Raw genomic sequence first — 19,702 nt, forward strand, 5'->3', positions numbered from 1 at the left:
ATTGAGGAACTAACAAGGCTGGTGAAAAGCAGTTTGCAGGAATGTAACAGTAGTGCAACAGATATTCTCATTTTCAACCAAAGAAGCCATTGAGGAATTTTCTTCCTGTAATCCCCCATTCGAATAGTCATTTACAAGGATCCACAGAAGTATAATTTCCCTTTTCTTCTGCTGTAGATGTGGGGACTTTAGAGTGAAGTGAAGAAAAAAAAACCAGACATTCTCTAATACGAATTTGTGGGGTGAAATGCTCAAATGATCTTAAAGGTCAAGTTTATTCCACTTTCAGCTGAAGGTCAACTTTATTATTTTTATTCTCAGAAAATTATGATTGTTATGAAAATTATTTATTGTTTATTTTTACACTTTTCAGCTGTTTAATCATATGATTTACTTATAACTGGAATATTATAAAAGATATAATTCATTTGCAATCATTTTATGCTCTAATTTTGTCCAAAACAAAATAATTTACTATTTTTTATATCTATTTTTTTAAAATTACCTTAAACGTTATTTGCTGTTTTTCGTTTGATAGGTTAAAATTTTAGAAATTTAAATTTAGTGAAAAGAAACTGAATGCGTTTGGGATTGTTTTATGTAGTACAATTTTGCTCAAAATAATATTTATTTTCTTTTATTTGATTATTAGCAATATTTATGAATTATTGTAAGGATTTTTAGCTGTTTAATCATTTGATTTAATAATCTTTAGATATTTCAAATAAAATTACAATAAAGCGATATGATGCAATCACGATTATTCTATATGGTTCGATTTAGCACCCAGTAAGATTCAGCGCCTTCTCATTTCTTTATTGTATTTTGATTACTTATTTTAAATATATTTAGGTACTTAACGACTTGGTTTACATAAAATTCGTGTATTTAATCTTGGTATTTATTAACGTAATGTGCTTCCAATTATGTTGCATTTGAATTGCGCTCAATTGTACATGCTACAATTTTGTGCACATTTGAAAAGTTGCAATGGACGTTATTAAAATACACAATTTCTGATTTTAAGTACGATCACATGTATGAATTTGTATATTTAATAATTGTTTTAATGATTTTTAAATGTTTAATAATTTATATTGTATATAACTTGTTACTTTAAACAGATGCGTTTACTCTGCAATCGGTCATGCAGTAAAATTTTCCGTGGCGTATCTGATGGTGCGGCCTTTCTGATGAAAAACTTTTCCCTTTTAGTCAAATTTTATGGGTGCGACGTATCTTTGTAAAATTTTGTTAGTAATTATTAAAATTTGGCATCCAGAAGTTATGCTCTTATAAAGAATAAAGGATTACTTAACCCTATGCTCGCGGCCCAGAAAAAACTTGTCTCTCTGCGGTGCTGGATCAGCATTTGTACCAGTGGTTCTCTTTTCCCTATATTCAATGGCTGACATTAAACCTGTCATTTTTTCGAGAACCTCCTGTAATGTGTCCTTAAAGTTAAAAAGGAAAGTTTGCACGCTTGCTTGCTTTCTATTTGAATATGCTGAAACACTTTTCTTTTTTATCAGTTGTCAAGTTTTGAGGGGTGAGAGTTTATTTCATTCCCTTTGTAATACTAGTTTCATTTGAGATATATTTAACATTACTTTTGCAAATCTTTTGATGCAAATTTGACTCTAGTTTGTTTCTTTTGGATTAAGTTTTTTGTTTGTTATATTAATGTTTTTGTAATATTTTGTTTGCATTTTTATTAATTTTTGTTCATGTTTTAGTTTAATTTCTTTGTTTAAGTTTTTTTTTAGTTTGTTGGGTATGTTTATCATTCTGTTTTCATTGATGGAATAATTTAACTGTTTTAGCATATTCGTAATTATTGCAAAATTTTTATAATTCCAAAGGGATAATCATAACAGTTAAACCGCAGTCATGTGGTTTCAATTCGAAAGAAAAAGTTAATAGTAAATTGGAGAAAGTGATAAGTATTTTAGATATTCAACAAATATCAAATGTATGACTTTAAATTTTCAAAAATAAAAGTTATCATTAGGGCAAGAACAGAGTAATATGCAGTTTGAAAAGGTTAAAGAGAAAATCTGGTTAAACCTTTCAAACTCTGAATCTAGTGTGCACAAAGAGATGGGAGCTTTGTAAATTTTTGCATTGGTAAATTTATATGGAATCAAACTTGTGAAACTGATAAGTTTTTTTTTTAAAAAAAGGAAAATAAAATAAAACATTTATGTTATTTATCTATTCTAAAAAAAAATATTGTGATTGCTGAAAAAAACTTAAATGTTTATGGAAAGATGAGAGAACATCTTTGGGAATATTTTGAATGGGTGAACTTGAATTGCAAGTTGTCTCAATGAAGCAATCTCCACTTTGCTAAATTTCAATTATGACTACACTACTACGGCACTACTTTCAGAAAGGTATCTTTTTTGTCTACTTCCGCCAAGCTCGCAGAAACAAATTTTTCTTTCAAGTTCTGAGGAAATCTTTCTAATGAGACCTTCACAGCTTGTCATAATTTGCTCAAAATGAATTATTATTCCTTCTCTAAAAAAGTAAGGATAATGAAATCATTTCAGCCTCTTTTGCATGCAAAGTGTCGTTTCCGGCTTTCTGTTGAATTCACTGCCAGAATGTGCATTCCTAATTAATGATAATATATTTTAGGTTCTGCCATTTTTAAAATTCAATACACCTAAAGAAGGACCACAGTGTGATATTAATTGGTGATTTTAAAATTTGTAAGTTGTGAAAGACTTTAACTCAACGGATGCTTTCTTTTGGACAGAACCTTTCCTGCTTCTTACAAAAGCTGAAAATAAATAAATAAAAAAAGAAATGAAAAAATGTATCGTTTTGTTTTATGCAAAATTTAAATGAAATTATTACGAAATTGAATCGGTTTTAAGTGATGATAAAAAAAATTATTTTGTATTTAATAATGTATAATATTAATCAATATTTTAAAACAAATTTAGAAAAGGAATGGGTTATTTATTTTGTTGATGTCGGGTTGAAATGTGATCTTAATAGAAATGTGGTACACTTTATATTTGTTGTAGAAATGATGAACATTGCTGCTTTTCTTCTTTGAAGTTACTTAAAAGATTACCTTTATTACTATTTTTTTTAATAATTCAATTAATATTTTTATGAAATGCACACATATAATATATTATGTACTTCTAAAAGAAACACAGGCAAAAGGTTTTTGAAGTATTTCTAATTATTTTAAATATTATGATGTAGCTAAATAATATTTTTCTATATTAGTACAATTTGGTATTATGTTTGTTTATTCAGTTGTCAGTTCAGTATTTAAAAGTTTGCAACACTTTTTTTTAAAATTCAGTATTGATTTTGTTTCGTAAAAAAATTTCAGAATCAACAATTTTAAATCCTTTTTTTGGGAGTTGCGCTGCTGATTTTATAAAAAGAAAGTAAAGTAAAAGTTTTTGTTTAATATAAAATAATAATAAATTTTTTTTTTTTTTATAGTTATCATTTATTTAAATTTTTATTTGGTATGAATCTTTCTTCAGCTTAAGTTGTAAGAAAAATTTTTATATCAATTAAAATTAATATCAGGATTTTTTGCAAAGTGGCAGTTGATGCATTTTTAATAAAAATTTACTTAGATCAGTTTAAATATCAGAAATAAAAATATTTCTTCATGAAATTTTTATTTGCTAGTTTCCGAAGAGGAATTTCCTTTGTTTTCCTTTCTTCTTTCCTTTATTAATTTTTTTTTAGCTTCAATTTTTTTTCTGTAAAAATTAACATATTAATTTAAAGTTAAATGTAATCTGATTTTTCTTCTTCTTGGAAATATCTTATTACTTCTGCAGTTTTTGATGACTAAAGTTCTTACTATAGAATTTGAATGTTAGCTTATCATAGCTGAGTGATGTAACATTAGGTATAACATGAAACATTTTGCATAAAATATGTACTGATGGTAGGAAATTTGAAAGATACAAAATATTCGAAAACTTAGTTTTTAGCCTTTTTTATTTTTTATTTCTTACTTTTTTTTAATGTGGTATAAACATTTCTTTGGAATTGGACACGTGAAGCTTAGCTAGGAGTAGTAAATATAACATTTCATTTCTTTAATAGAAAAAAAAGTAAATAAAAGATCGCTAAGAATTAAGTACGGACATTATAAAATGTATCATGCCCAAATAATATAACTACAGGATATGTAACTAGCCCTACTCACCCGTATCTTTTATAAAAAAGTTTTATATTTAAAATATGTAGTGTTAGTATGAAAACAAAATAATATAAATAAATGAGTAGGCTTTATATATCAAATATTTTTACAGAAAAATTCCATTTATTAACATGTAATTAAATAATTATTATTAAACTTAAAGAATTTTGTCCAACAAACTATATTTGAAAATTAAATTTAAATAAAAATATTTACATGACTTTTTGAAGTATAATTTTTGTCCCTAAGAATATTTTCCTTTCAATTTTTGATGAATGCAATAGACACGATTTCTAAAGAAAACTACAAGTAAAAAAAATTTTTCAAAATTATTTAATAAAAAAATCTATCTAATGAAAGAAATCTACTTTTAGACCTATATTTTAAATGAATAAATAAAATAATCTTCAATAATGTAAAATACTTATGAAGTTCATTGCTAACAAATCTAAAAACTTTGCTTTTTCTGATTATGCATCACAATAACTGTGTTCATAATTTTAAAACATTAAAACTTCAAACAATACACTATTCAATGGAAAAAATTAAGAGTTTTGTTTGTAATAGTTTATTAGCTTATTTATTATCTATCAGATACAATAAAGTATACAATTTTCTTTTTAAATTGGCAAAATTCTGAAATAATTATTAAATTAATGGTCTTGCATTAGAGGAAATGTTATTACATTTGGAAAAAATTAGTTATAAAAAGTTACATTTAAACTTTTTCTCATAATTTGTTAAATATTACAAATAAAATATGCTAAAACATGTATAACTTTGCCAAAATATCTGCCGATTAAAATGCATGCTACAACCTTGCAATTGCTCCTTCCGAGAAATGCGACATACAAATTGCAACAAAATGTTTCTTTTTCATATTTGGTTAAAATAGTTACCTCCCACTTCATAAAGGGGAATGAATTTCTGCAAAAAATATCCGTAAGGAGGGGAAATTTTTTTTATCTCACTAGCCACAACTAAAAGGTTAAATTACTAAGAAATTTGAGGTGTCTTAAGTTAAGCATCATACACAACTTACATTTTTAAGGTTTGGAAAAATCTAAATTCCTCACTATTTAAGATAATTAAACAGTCTAACGATATAACACTTTTCAAAATTTTCATGGTCCAGAATTTAAAAAACTTAAATTATTATCATTTAAAAAAATAGAATTTTATTTTAATTTTTTCTGGGTAATTTATTAATAGATTAGGCTTTATAAAACCTTGTTCTAAAATTCTATTCGATTTAAACAATTTTATTGCAGTAATCTAATGTATCGTATTTTATGCTGTATTTTGGCATTTTTTTAAAAAATAATTGCTGGTGTTTTAGTTTTTTTCTTCAACTTTTAAAAAATATTTTTCATCAATACTCTAGGATATGAAGTCATTGGTGCATTTATGAGAAATTGGGACATTTCTGATGAAAAAGGTTTTTGTCAAGCTGATCTAGACAGAGAAGATGCTGAGTATGCTTGTAAAAAAATTGGCATCCCATTTTTTGAAGTGAATTTTGTTAAAGAATATTGGAATAGTGTTTTTAGGTAACTAATTTTTATATTTGCGTTACTAAGATGTATTTTTAATTCAATTTGCACATCACATAAAATTATGGAGAAATGAAAGATTTTAAATGTTACAAAGGTTTCATTTCGATACAATTGTTGAAAAAAAAAAGTAAAATTTTTTAAAGTTTCATTACTTTGATTTCAAACTAACATGTATGATGTGATTTCAAAACATAATATTTTACATTTTTGCTTTTAATTACCAAAAAGAAGAAAAAACCTTTCTTATCATTAAATTTTTTAAAAATTATCAAATGTTCTCCTTTGTATTGTTTTGGAAGAAAAGTGGACTTAACAGTTCTGTTCAGTAATTTTTTAGTAAATATCATTAGATGAAACATTTGTATTGTATTTACCAGATAAGTAGTTTAAGGGTGAAAATCCTGTGTAGTTCTCAGAATTGTGCTTATCATTTTTATTGATTAAGCCCTTAACTGCCGCGGATGTATATATACGTCTCGGCCAGATGATGCGTTAACTGCCGCAGATGTATGTATACGCTTTCCCGAAGTACGATGCTTTGCATTGGGCTGCTGTAAATAGAACTACATACCTAGCTTCTGAATGCAATAAAATGACCTTGAAAGTGTTTGCCAATGAAAGTGTTTACAATGAATGTATTACCAATTTCGGAGGAGGGAGACTGGGAAAGGGATGTGTTGGAAAAGTTATATCATAATATTTATTGCTTGTGTGTTTCTATTTGAGTAAGGTCAGGTTTATTCTTCTTTGGCTTTCGTTTCCCGTGTATATTCGTCGTGATTCCCGCTATCAGTGCAATGAATGTGATGTTGGTTTATGTGTCCAACCACGTTTCAGGATTTATCATACAACAGCTAAGTTTTAACATCTTTTATATTGTATTTTTGTTCTTTAATTTAAATTTTGCGTCTTCTATTTTTCTTTTTTCTTCTCTTGTGAAAGTAAACTGTTTTTAAATTGCAACATGTGCATCTTTTTGCCCCACCAGAACACCCTGTAACAGAGCGCAATTGAGCGAAAACGGTGGCACTGGGGAGTGAATCACGTAAATTTTACTCGGGAGGTAAGGGGTTAACTTAGGTTTCAAATGCTATAGTAAATAAAATTCAACCATTAAACTTAAGCTGTTGCTCTAAAAAAATTCTCATTGTCTGTATATAACTCTAGTCAATACAAAACTATAAAAAAAAAATTTAAATTATTATTTGATAGGAAAAATTATATCCTTTCTTAATATTGATTTATTTTACTTCATATTGTGAAAATGTTTTATAATTTCGGAGTGTGAATGCAGAAAGATGCAATGTACATTAACTATGTGATTTCAAGAATGTATTTGTAGTTGTTCAGATATTTGCCCAAATGTTGCTCTTTTTTTTTCTTCTTAATTTATTTCTTAGATATGAATAACATATAAAACCTTTTTAGCTCACTCATTCATGATTATAAAAGAGGATTTACTCCTAATCCTGACATACTTTGTAACAAGAACATCAAATTTGATGCTTTTTTCAAACATGTTCTGCATCGATTTCAAGCACAGGCCATAGCAACCGGTCATTATGCCAGAATATTATCATCTTCTGACAGTTCTAATAAAAGTATGAAAACAAATCATTTTTTTTAGGATAGTGATTACAATGTTAGAAAAAAAACTCAAGGAATTTTTTATATTTTTTTAGAATATAAGCTATTTAAAGGTGTGGACGAACGGAAGGATCAAACTTTCTTCTTATCTCAAATTCCTAGATTAGCTCTTGAAAAGTGTCTTTTTCCTTTAGGAGAAATGACAAAAGACAAAGTAAAAAGTATAGCTTTATCTGCTGGATTAAATCGTATTGTGAAGAAGAAAGAGGTCTGAATTTCAGTACAATTTTTTTGTATTCTTTTTCTTACAGTTTATAAATGCTATTATATTATTCTAAACTTGTTAAAAGCGATTATAAACTTGTTAAAAAATTGTTAAAAGTTGTGTTGATATTGACAAACTTAAACTCTATAATTGTGTTACTCTATAATTGTGTTATTTTTGATGTTTTTCATTTTACAAATTTATTCTGAATGGAAGAACTATTTAATTTCAAGCTTTTGAATTGTATAAATTATTGTAGAATTTTTAAAAAATTTATTAAATTTAATTTAATTTGGATCTAAGTTGGTATAAAATCTTGCATCCAGAGCCGGATTATGCCTTTCGTAGGCCCTAGGCACAGAGCCGGATAATACCTTTCGTAGGCCCTAGGCATAGCCGTTTTTGGACCCTCCCCTCCTTCCCCTCTTTTCAAAATATATGCTAAAATTTTCTTGCATATTTTTTTTTACATTTTTATTAATATGGATTTTAGTTTACGAATTTGTTTATCGAACTTTATCTGCAATACCGACATACTGCCGATTTTGCAGTTGATATCGATAATACCATTATGATTAGTTCGATCGATAACTATGTAAACACTTCACGTCAAAAATACAACAACAAACCAGCAAAGAAAACAGTGAAATTGATAGTGAGATTAATTACAAGAAATATTTATACAGTAGAGAACCAATTATCCGGGATGCTCGAGACCATCGCTATCCCGGATGTCTGAATTTCCCAGTTTTCTGGATCGACCAAAAAGTGTCGTTAATCGATGTTTTATCAAATCCGAATTAGAAGGAAAAAGTGTAATGCATAAAGTAAGAGAAAAAAGAAAGGTACTCCTAACTTTAAAGAGAAAAAAAAGGTAGAAATATAACATTTAAAAGATAAACTTGTGAATACTTTTCCTCACATTGCATTAAGAATATATTTGTCGATTCTTGGATCAAATGCAGAAGGAGAAAGATCTTTCTCCAGATTAAAATTGATAAAAAATTATTTGCGTTCAACAATGAATCAAGATCGTTTGGCATCGCTCGCACTTATGTCTATTGAATACGACATTTTGCGTAGTTTGGAATTCAACAGCATAATACAAGATTTCGTTGAATCCAAAAATCTCAAAAAAGTAATATATTAGATCATAAGATTCTGCAAAATAATTTAGTACCAAAAAATATTATATTTTTATTTGTATCTTCATAATTTTGTGCAAAATGCACTTGTTGTTTTTAAAGCTAAATTATTTTTGTCAGCAAATTTTTTCCTCCCAAGTTTTTCGTAGGCCCCTGAATTTCGTAGGCCCTAGGCACGTGCCTAGTGTGCCTATAGGTTAATCCGGCCCTGCTTGCATCAATTGTGTAATTTTTTTAAAAAATTTGTTCAGAGTAACAAACTTTAAAAAACTTTACTTTTTGTAAGAATTTGAAAAAAATTTTTATATAAAAAGCTGATTACCCTTTTTATTTATTTGGTACTTACGTGTTATACTGTTGACAATTTTCGCCAACAATGCGCCAGAGTCATTTTGGTATTTTCTAATTTATTTTAATTTAGAAATTGATTATAAAAAATTTATAAAATACAAATAAGACTTCTTGCAAAAAATTAGGTATTTAAATTTGAACCATTTCCAACTTTATTTTCAGATTTGGCGAAAATGGCCAACAAGATAATATGTAAGTACCATTTATTTATTTATTTACTTTTTGAAACTTAAAATAAAATTTGTGATGTTCATTTGAAGTTTTATTTCCATATAATAGAATGGAGAGGAGAAAATTTATGAATTTCATATTTATATCTTGTTACAATCGTTAAAAGTCCAATGCTATATTTGTGATTACTTTGCAATATTTCTGTAAATAGGGATTTTTACATTATTTTTTGATTTTTTTAATTTCTTAAAAAATTTTGTATTTACATTAAAATTAGCATTTACTAACATTTATTGCAATTTTAAAATGTCCCGCAGTGGACTGATCGTTAAGACACGGTTCCCAGCAGATCACCGAAGTCAAGCATCACTGGCTACTGTCAGTGTGCGGGTGGGTGACCACTTGAATCCGTCTGCATAGGGACCGAGGGTGTGCGGTATTGGTCCTCGTTAAACTGTGCTACCGTAAAGTGCTCGACTTCGCGCGCAGGTCGTCGGGCTACCGAAGCGGGGGTGCTATCCCCTCCGCAGAGGATTAAAATTGTGATGGCATGTCTTCGGATCATCCTTCGGGATATTTGCCAGACCGTCGCCAATAGCCCATTGTGCAGCTCTAGTGCGACGTAAATTAACAACAACAACAACAGCAATTTTAAAATTAATGTTTTATTGCTTTGGAATTTTTATGTAATTAGTCAATAATGTACTCTTAAAGTGTTAACAACATTATTTATTTTTCATAGAATGTAAGTACCTTATTAATAATTGTAATTAATATCTTTACAGAGCATGGGTATGTGCTTCATTGGTCCTCGGAATTTTCAGTCTTTCATAGATGAATATATTGAACCCCAGAAAGGCTACTTTAGAAATATAGAAAATAACAAAATAATTGGACAGCATAAAGGTATGTTCATGTTTTTTTTTTCTTCTTGAATATAGACAACTAATGAAAAGTATTAATTAGTTATTACATTCAAATTTCTACCAGAAATATTTATCTATATTATATAAAACGCTAATACGTACGTATGTATGTATGTATCAATAAAACCGATGATATTTCTTTTCTCGCGCTGGCAACAGTTTTCATTCTAGTATCATATAATACAGTAGATGATCATAACTTTTGAACAACCGTAAGAGTAAATCAGATGGACATGGATACCATCACACAGCTCTGCAGTGTAAATTAGTCATGAGGGACCATGAATTAAAGGGATTATAGCTATTATTTTGAAACTCTGTAATATATTAACTGGATTTAATGAGCTTGTCTCAATAAAAAAAAAAGGTTGCCAAATGTGAAAAATAAATTAAAATATTTTATAACTTCTTTGTAAATCTTATTTTAATCAAAACAGTTGTTCACCTTTAGAGATAGGCATAACTTTGTGAATGCAACTTATAAACTTTTACAAACTTCTAAAGGTCATTAAATTGCAATTAAAATTCAGACAATTTTCAGATTTTTTTCTTAGTTGAAGGTAAGGCTTAATATAATCATTATTTAAATGTTTTGTCTCTCATGTGCAATGGTCGGGAAAATTAAATTTTTCTTGTAGCTTACTTCAACTACATTGCTAAAAATGTAGTGAACTATAACTACTTTTTTGTAGAAATAGTTATTACAAACTGATTTTGAAATGTAGTCGCTACTTAATTACATTTAAACGACTAATTTTACTAGAAAATTTGATTTACACTTATGTTCAAAATTGAAAAATATTGAAGACTGGAATTTTGTTTTATTCATATAATGCAAATTCCCTTATTAACAACATTAGTTCTTCACTACCTCTCCATGGTGTGTGGAAATGCATTTTACCCTGGTTTGCTGCTCTTGGCCACTGTAATCTTTTTTTGTTCTGTTTGTTCTTTTTTCTGATTTGGCTATTGTGGTTTTTTATAGTTTTCTTTCTCACTTTTATTTTTTCTATTTTTCCTTGTTAACTTTATGTTTTATATCTCATGTTATTTTTGTTTATTTTTATTCACGTTTCAAGTGGCAAGTCTTGAAAATGACCGTTTGTTTTGGGGGGTTTGAAACGTGTTAACTATTATTACCTATTTATATATTTTTGAGACAAATTTATAATCAAGTAATATCTTATTGCTTCAGTTTCTGGGGATTATTTATTTAAGGTTACAATTGTAGTTTCTCTATTTGTAGCATGCTAGTTTCAACTACTTTTCCTGTGAGTGTAAAATATAAAAATTTGCATACATTCTTGAGTTAAAAAAAATTCTGTTTCTTCTGGCTAATAATTTATTTAGTACTGTGGAATTAACTGCATAATTTTCTTTTCATTTTGGAAGGAATGGCACTAGCAACTAAAATAAAATAGCAAATAAGCTTGTTATATTTCTTGTGTAAATCTCTGTTTATTTTATTACTCATTAAAACTGTTTAATAAAAGTTATTTTCCTTTAAAGTTAATAAAAATGTTTTTATTATTACTTAGGGGTTCACTGTTGGACAATCGGTCAAAGATGTGCTGTTACGGATAATTCTAGTGCATTTTATGTTGTTGAAAGAAATGCTGAAACTCAAGATATATTTGTTGTAAGTTTTAAATTTGTAATAACAAATTTTTGTGTTTTATTCATAAAATTATATTTTTAAAATCAATTGAATTATAATAATATAATTTATTTTAAGACTAATTTAAAATAAATTAGTGTTCTAAATGACTCTAATAAGTGATTTGCACTAAATGCTGTTTAATTATAAAGAAAAAGAAAAGGGGAAAAAAAGGTTTTTGTAATCTTTTGGTTACAGTGCTTTTTTATTAGCTTGTAATTCTTGTACATCTGCTGTGCCAACTTTGGGCAGAGAAAATGCACATTTACTGATTTATAATTGAAGATATAAGTAAAATCATACTTCCTTTGCATTTTTCGCTACCAAAAAAGTTCTATTTTTTAAAAAACAGATTTTCCTTTAAATCATTCAATCTCACAGTTTAAATCATATCATGCTCCCTCATACTAATAGAAGGGTCAGTATGCACAGACTAGCTTTTATATGAGTTAATGTCTGAATATATATTATATTTAAAAAAAAAAAAAAAACTAATTTTGGATTGAAGATAGGTTTGAGGTACTTCCACAGATCCTCAGTTTTCCTTGTCCTTTACTTGCCCATCCTTACTTTCATTATCTTCTTTAGAATGTTGAGAAATAACCGCACAAGAATTGTTAACTTTTCAAAGTGTCTGAAAACCAATTAAATAAATTATTAAAGCTGTCAATGAATCAGGGATGAGATTTTTCCGCTTTTTTCACTTTTATCTCTTAAATTTCAGCTTTTTTATCAAAAATTCAGATTTTCTAAAAATTTCTTTTTTTTTCAATAAGTATTCCGCTTTTTCAGAAAATTCACCGATTTTCAAAGAGAAGCAGAAAATTCAAACTACATAGCTACCAATCCTTTCTCATTTTTACTTATTCTACCTATTTTCTCCCCTTTTACACGCAGCAGATAAGATTTTCCAAATTTTTTACCCGTCCTCCAGATAGATCAGATTTTTATAGTTCAAACGACGCTGCTTCTGACAAGCCTTTTAGAGGTCCCAAGCCTGGAATCTGCTAGTATCTCGATTCTTATTCACACGATTTTAATATTAAACATAGCTTTTCATATTTGCGTGTTGCGATTCTTATTTACGAGATTTGAAAATCCGATATTGTGATTCGTATTTACGTCTTTTTAAAAACCTATGTAGCGATTTGTATTCACGCAAGTTTAAAATTCAATGTGTTGATTTGCTCATGCGGTTTATAATATCAAACATTGATTTTCGTATTTATACGCGATTTTAAAATAAGGCATTGGGATTCACATTCACGCATTCTAAAAGTTATGCATCATAATTCTTATTTATGCAATCTCAAAATTACGCATCATGATTCGTATTTACGCTATCTAAAAATTATGAATCGTGATTTGTATTTACGCGTTTTAAAAATTCTATATCCCAGTTTGTATTTTCAAAATCGTATATCTAGTTTCATATTCATGTGATTTCAAAGTCCATAATTGTTATTCATACTCACGCAATTTTAGGATCAACTATCGCAATTCTTGTAAGAAGTAAATTTTTTTAAAATTAGTTACTATAAAAGTGACTGTTTTTCTAACGACGATTATTAGTATATGTAAGTGTTACAACATCAGAGAAACTGGAAGGGAATATATTCAAAACTTTATATTCTGTGCTTGCAAAGAAGAAAAAATAGGATTTGTCACAAGATGTTTGAAGATGGACTAACAACTAAATATAGCAAACATAAAAGATATAGCAAACAAAAGCAATCACTTAAAAAGGTTTTTAATTAAAAAAAATTTTTGGGGAAAAAGAGTTAATTAACTCATCATCAAAATTTTATTTATAATTGCTGTTATTTATAGTATAAAATGCAAAATTCTTATCAAATAAAAAACAATTATCTAAACAGTTGCTGATTGTCATGTAATTTTTCAAACTAAAATAACAATTTTTGTATGTTAAGGAGTTACTATATATTTCTACTTCACTGTTATTGATATGTTTCAGAGGGCTGTAGTTAGATTAGACTATAAAATGAACATAATGATTCGGTCCATTGTTAAAGTTTTTTTTCCCAATATAATTTAAAAAGTAATATTACTGATATATTTGCTATAAATCACATAACAGTATTTATTAAAAGGAATGAAATATTAATTTATATTCTCAGTAGTTTTAATTTGCTAAACCAGGTAGTTTTTCAAGTAGTAATTGTCTCTTATGTGAACTGAGGAAAAATATAATTTCCAGCTTTATTTTTTCAATTGGTAATTTTTTATTCTCACTAATTGTTAAGTATCAATGTAATCGTTTTTATAATAATAGATTAGTACACAATTGTATGTCAACACATTATTTATTACCTTAAACTGTCTGGAATTTATTATTAAAGGGTTGCGCTTGCGTAAAATTTACTAACGTGGAAATTCAGCTTTTTTGCATTTTGGCTAATCTCATCCCTGATGAATAAATGTTAGGTATTAGCACTAACTTGGACTGTGCTATAAATCGTTGTATCGCGACATTTCCATTCAACGCATATATCAGCAAGCCGATACACAACTTTCGTTACAGGCGATGCATCAGATTGCTAAAGACGACGAGCGCAAAACGATGTATCGATATAAGACACGCAAGGATCTTCTTCCAACTGATCCCGACTCGCGCTGTGGAAGACGGTATTCATTTCGTTATGTTGAAATGGCCTTGATTGATGAGTGGTAGAATCAGAACCATAGTTTTGAGAATATATATCGTGATCTCGCATGTTCGTTTTCGCGCCTCATAGTTTTTCTTTGTCGCGACTTGATATCGTTTCTTGTAGATTATTTTCAGTGGGACTGACTTTGTGATCACTATCGTTACCTTGTTCTGAACGTAATCTATTATTGAAAAGAATATATAAAGAAGTGTTTCTTAATTAATTAAGTAAAATATTTTTTAAAACAAAACTTTTTTTTAATTTTTAATTGTGAAATTTAATTTTGATATTATATATTTAAGTAATTTTTTACATTATTGAATTTATTACAATCGGAAATCTAATTTATGGTGCCCATAAAGAATTAAATTACAAAGTAATTAAATTTGTTAGACTATTTTTTACTTTATTTTAATTTATTAAAAACTTTTTGGATAAAACTTCTAATAATTTAATGGGTTTTTATTACTGATTTAAAATTTATAAATCCTTAGTTGTTTTTATTTTTATAAATAAAATTATGACAAAACTTATTTTTCCTCTTTTGGATTTGGGCATAAGTCAATTAACTTTGTTTATTCAAAGAAATTAGTAAAGTTTGCGACTTCTTTTTTTATTAATTTTTTTATCATTTAACACTTCGTTTTATTAACGAGTATAATCGTGTTTTTTTAATTTTCTTTCAATATTGTCAGTTAAATATATTATCAAATATCATAATTCTTTTTTTATTTTTAAGAAATTAAACCTTACTTTGTTTTTTCGTTCAGAATTTGGTAATTATTCAATTTAACTTTATTATTTATGTGAAATAATAATGATAAAAAATAGTGTTGTTTTAAAGGTGTTGTTATTTTTTTTTTTTTTTTAAATTTATTTAGCACTTCGTTTTAAGCATGCAAATAATTTTTAACGTACTTATTTTGTAAATTTTCTTTCTATATTGTTAGGTAAATATATTGATAAATTTCAATTTATTTATTTTTTTATTATTTATTTTTTTATTATTTATTTTTAAAGTAAGAAATCTTTCGTTATTTGCGCGATCATTTTTAGAAAATATAACATTAATATCTTTCTTAAGCAATCTTTTCTTATTCTTTATTACTTCTTATTCTTTTTCTTTATTATATCAAAATTTATTATATCAAAACATATATCTTCAAATTCATAAATTGATTTAAATCAATCTGAGTATGAAGTTTTGATAGAAATTCGACTTTCTGTGCCTTACAAGTAAATGAATTTCAAAATTACTATATATCGCGCTGCAAAACTGACGATGCATAACAATATAAAATTTCTTATATCGCGCAGTCCTAGTGCTAGCAAATTTAATTTTTCTAAGTAGCACATTATTAACAATATAAATTAGGATAATTTACTCATTTATTTTTTTAAATAAATTTTGTCAATTTAACTGGTTAATTTTGCTGCCAAAGTATGTCATGTTTACATTAATAGTTTTATTATCTTGTTATTAAGTTTAAATTGAAATTTTATAACTAATAATATATTTTAAAATAATTGTTGAAAAAATTTTTTAATTGTTATATTTTTACCTATTTCTCTATCTGGAATTTGTTAATTATGTTTTTAAAAGTTTAAGAAGAGTATTTATAATTAACATTATGTAGTATTAGTACTTTTCATCTTATGAAACGTGTTAAACCAAAAATAATAGTTGATAAATGTGCAACATGTCAAAAATGATCTTAGTTATTTTTCAATCACATTCTTTTCATTTCTTTAAATTTCCTTTTCTTTTTTTTATCTATTTATTTATTATTATTGTTGATATTTTGAGCCTGAAAAAAATGTTCTTAGAGTTTTAACAGCATAACTCCTGAGCATGTTTTACACTGTTGAATCTTGTGTTGAATCTATATACACACATGCTGAGCTCAGCTCTGAATAACTTTTTGTCTCATGCTCTGATTTTCCTCTACTAAGCTGCAATATTCATGGCTTGAAAAGACACATTGTTTGAAGAGTTTGATAGGCAGATTAATTAGCATAGATAGTTAATTTCCAGTTAATAAAATCAGACACAAAGTACTTTTTCTTAATTAACATTTTTATGTATTTGTATTCTTGAAACTTAAAGTGTAGGGAATAATTGCAATTTTAAAAATATGGTTCAAATAGTTTGGTCAGGAATATAGTTATATTCTTGATGTTAAATAAAAGTAAAAAGTTTGATGCTATTTTAAATTGCATTTTTTTTTCTTTTCTCGTATCTTTGAAAATTGTGTGAATGAAAAGCCTTTTTTACCAATTGTTAATTTGATCAAACTAAAAATAATTTTATGCAAGAAAATTAATTTTTAATAATTTATTGTTTATTTTAATAATGATTAAAAATATTTTTGCATTGTGAGGTATTTCTTGTACAAAATGTTTATTTATTCTATTTCAGGCGCCTGGAAGAAAGCATCTATCTCTCTTTCATCAAACTTTAGTCACTGAAATACCTTATTGGATAAATGAGCCTCCAGTAGAACTTGAAAAGGGTGACTTATTCCCTTGTGATTTTCGTTTTCAACACAGGGAGCCTTTAGTTAAGTGTCTTTTGTGGCAAGATAATGAAAAGAGACTTCAAATATTTTTACAAAAACCGTTACGTGCCCTTACACCTGGACAATATGCAGTATTTTATCTAGGTGATGAATGTCTTGGAAGTGCAAGGATTCTATTTAGAGGTCCCTCTTTGTACCATTTAGATTCTGTTTACAATAAAAATATCACATGATTATAATTTGTATTTATTTTCAGTTTTGCTTTTATTTTTGGGAACTAAAATTATTTTATTTTCAATTCAATTAATATTAAAATAAGCTAAATTTAAATTTACACATTTTTGATCATTATGTGCAGTAATAATTAATAGCTACAAAACCTTTTTTTCCCCTCCCTATTATTGCATTTAACCAACTTTAATGTACCATATTTTATATCATTTTTATATCACTCACAATTTTAATAAAAGATTTTTGAAGGAAAAATATAATTATTTTCCTGTTGTATGATATTTTTTTTAATATACATTATATATGATTAGATATCTCGAAATTAATAAGACAATTTCATTTTATATAATATCTATATCCTGCACATTAATGCTAATTATTTTTGTTGCTAAATTACGTAGTATTTATGCTTTTTAACATTTAAATCGTTTAAAGTCTTCTTCGTGTAAGTTTCAGTAAATTTCAACTAATTCTCTCAATTTAAACAAGTAACTTAAATGTACATGGTTTAATGTCATTTTTTTAAAAAGTATTTTATGTTTTGCACAGCCTTTTCAGGATTATGTTTTGATTAGTAGTAGGAAATAAATACATAATTTCTGAAGTTACCTTAATAACCAATATATAACTTGATATAATAGTTGTATTTTGAAGTAAAACAGTAAAGAGACGAAATGACTAAGTTCCTAGTAATTTCCCCAACGTTTTTTTCTTCTTTTTTTCTAAAAAATTTCTTTTTTTTATTCAATTTATTTTGGTTATAAATGCATTCTGGTGATATTCTCTCTTTAAATTGGTCTGATTTTATAAACCAAAAAAATCTCTGTTTAGAAAATTCATAATTTTATATCAGTAAATTTAAAGATGCAACTGCAGAAAAATTCTACTGATTTAAATTTAAAATTTATTTTATATAAACTGATTTTTGAAAATTTCCTCATGGGGTTTGCCTTTTTTCAGGTAAACACGGGGTCTCACACTCCCGAGGTGCCCTAGTGACCTTTTTACTCTATTTAAGAGAAATATCTCTAGGTTTTTGTGTTAATATTATTGATAATTTACCAAGTGTAAATCCTTAACTCTATTAACTATTAAATTATATTCTATTTATTATCTATTAAAATTATTGAACCTAAGTGAAAGTATTTAAAGGTTCACTCAGTTTGACTAATTTATATCCAGTAATGAATTTTTTTGACAGTAAACGCTTAGTTTGTCTAGCCTAAGGATGCACACAACTTTTTTGGATGAAGGGCCACTTGCACATCAGATTGACTAACGAAAGTTCACACACATATTTAGTCATGTTGGCGGCAAATGTGATAATTTTTATGTAAACTATTGTGTTCTAAGAATTAAATTTTTATGAAAAAAGATAATATATTTTCTTAGAATTAAATACTTTTAATTATTAGAATTCATTCAAAAATGAAAAAAAAACTGAACATGAATGATGCACATCTATCTGAATGTTTGTGTGCCAAAAGGAGAAAACACATTACTTAAAACCTTATTGACAGTAGAAGCAGAAATATCTGCACAGGGTCTAGAATATTCATCAATTATAGTCAAGAGAAAATGATTTTTAGTAGAAGGTAGTGGTTCCTTAAAATCATTGTTGAGCCTCTCAAACGGTGTACAGTAGAAGTCCGATAATCCGGCACGTTCGGGACCGGCTGGATGCCGGACTACCGAAAATTCCGATCTATCGGGCGGCAATTATAAGAACAATTAGGTTAATAATTAAACTACAAATACAGTATGCAAATACATACAACAAAGTTTATTTTACATTTCATATAATGTATGTACACATACTGTAAAACATATTTCACTTAGATTTAAAAAAGTCACGAATGTCTTTGTTTTTTTTACTTTTGGCGTTTAGTATGAAATTTATTTCTAATGATATGGAAATCAATAATTTCTGATGCACTGTAGCTAGTACTAGCCTCAGCAAAAGAGATAAACTTATTTAGTAATTCTGCAGCTTCTGCCCAGCTGATATTTTCCTTTTCTTCAGTTTCGGCATCTGAGGCACTTTCTTCAAGATTTTGAGTAGGCTGAGGGTTTACTACAATGTTGATAATGTCCTCATCGGTTAGTTCTTGTTTAACAGGTTCATTCTCGTCGATTAGAAGCCACTCCTCTACCTCATTTTCAGGCAGGTTTTTCAAGGGATTGTCAGCACTTCTAACGACATCCAAAACTTTGTTTAGAGCGTCTTGATGGTTTTCTTCCTCATCAGTCTGTAGAGTTAGGTCAGATGCTGGGTTTGGAGCTGGCCAAAGTTTTCTCCGGCATTTTTGGAGTGTTGTATTTTTTACCTGATTCCAAGACAGTGCAATAGCATAGACGGCATCTTTTACTCTAAACTTTTTTTTGAATATCAGTCACGTCACAGTCGGCATTTAACAGGCCTTGAATAAAAGA

At 27.4% G+C, this 19,702-nt stretch overlaps 1 protein-coding gene across 4 annotated transcripts in view; it reads left to right on the top strand.

The window, feature by feature from the left end:
- The window catches only part of LOC107440988 (mitochondrial tRNA-specific 2-thiouridylase 1), a 31,077-nt gene extending 13,800 nt beyond the window's left edge, over positions 1–17,277 (top strand). For all 4 annotated transcript variants that reach the window (XM_087151897.1, XM_071186099.2, XM_043046059.3 and 1 more), the window contains exons 3-8: positions 5,577–5,742; positions 7,177–7,349; positions 7,431–7,603; positions 10,053–10,173; positions 11,732–11,832; positions 16,939–17,277. In XM_087151897.1, the coding sequence (XP_087008023.1) occupies positions 5,577–5,742; positions 7,177–7,349; positions 7,431–7,603; positions 10,053–10,173; positions 11,732–11,832; positions 16,939–17,271 (1,067 nt within the window). In that variant the 3' untranslated portion in view covers positions 17,272–17,277. The remainder of the gene's footprint in view (positions 1–5,576; positions 5,743–7,176; positions 7,350–7,430; positions 7,604–10,052; positions 10,174–11,731; positions 11,833–16,938) is intronic.
- The last annotated feature ends 2,425 nt before the right edge of the window (positions 17,278–19,702 follow it).

Source organism: Parasteatoda tepidariorum, chromosome 9, assembly GCF_982258835.1.
Source record: "Parasteatoda tepidariorum strain Cologne lab strain chromosome 9, Ptep-v5.0, whole genome shotgun sequence".
NCBI classification, from domain to species: domain Eukaryota; kingdom Metazoa; phylum Arthropoda; class Arachnida; order Araneae; family Theridiidae; genus Parasteatoda; species Parasteatoda tepidariorum.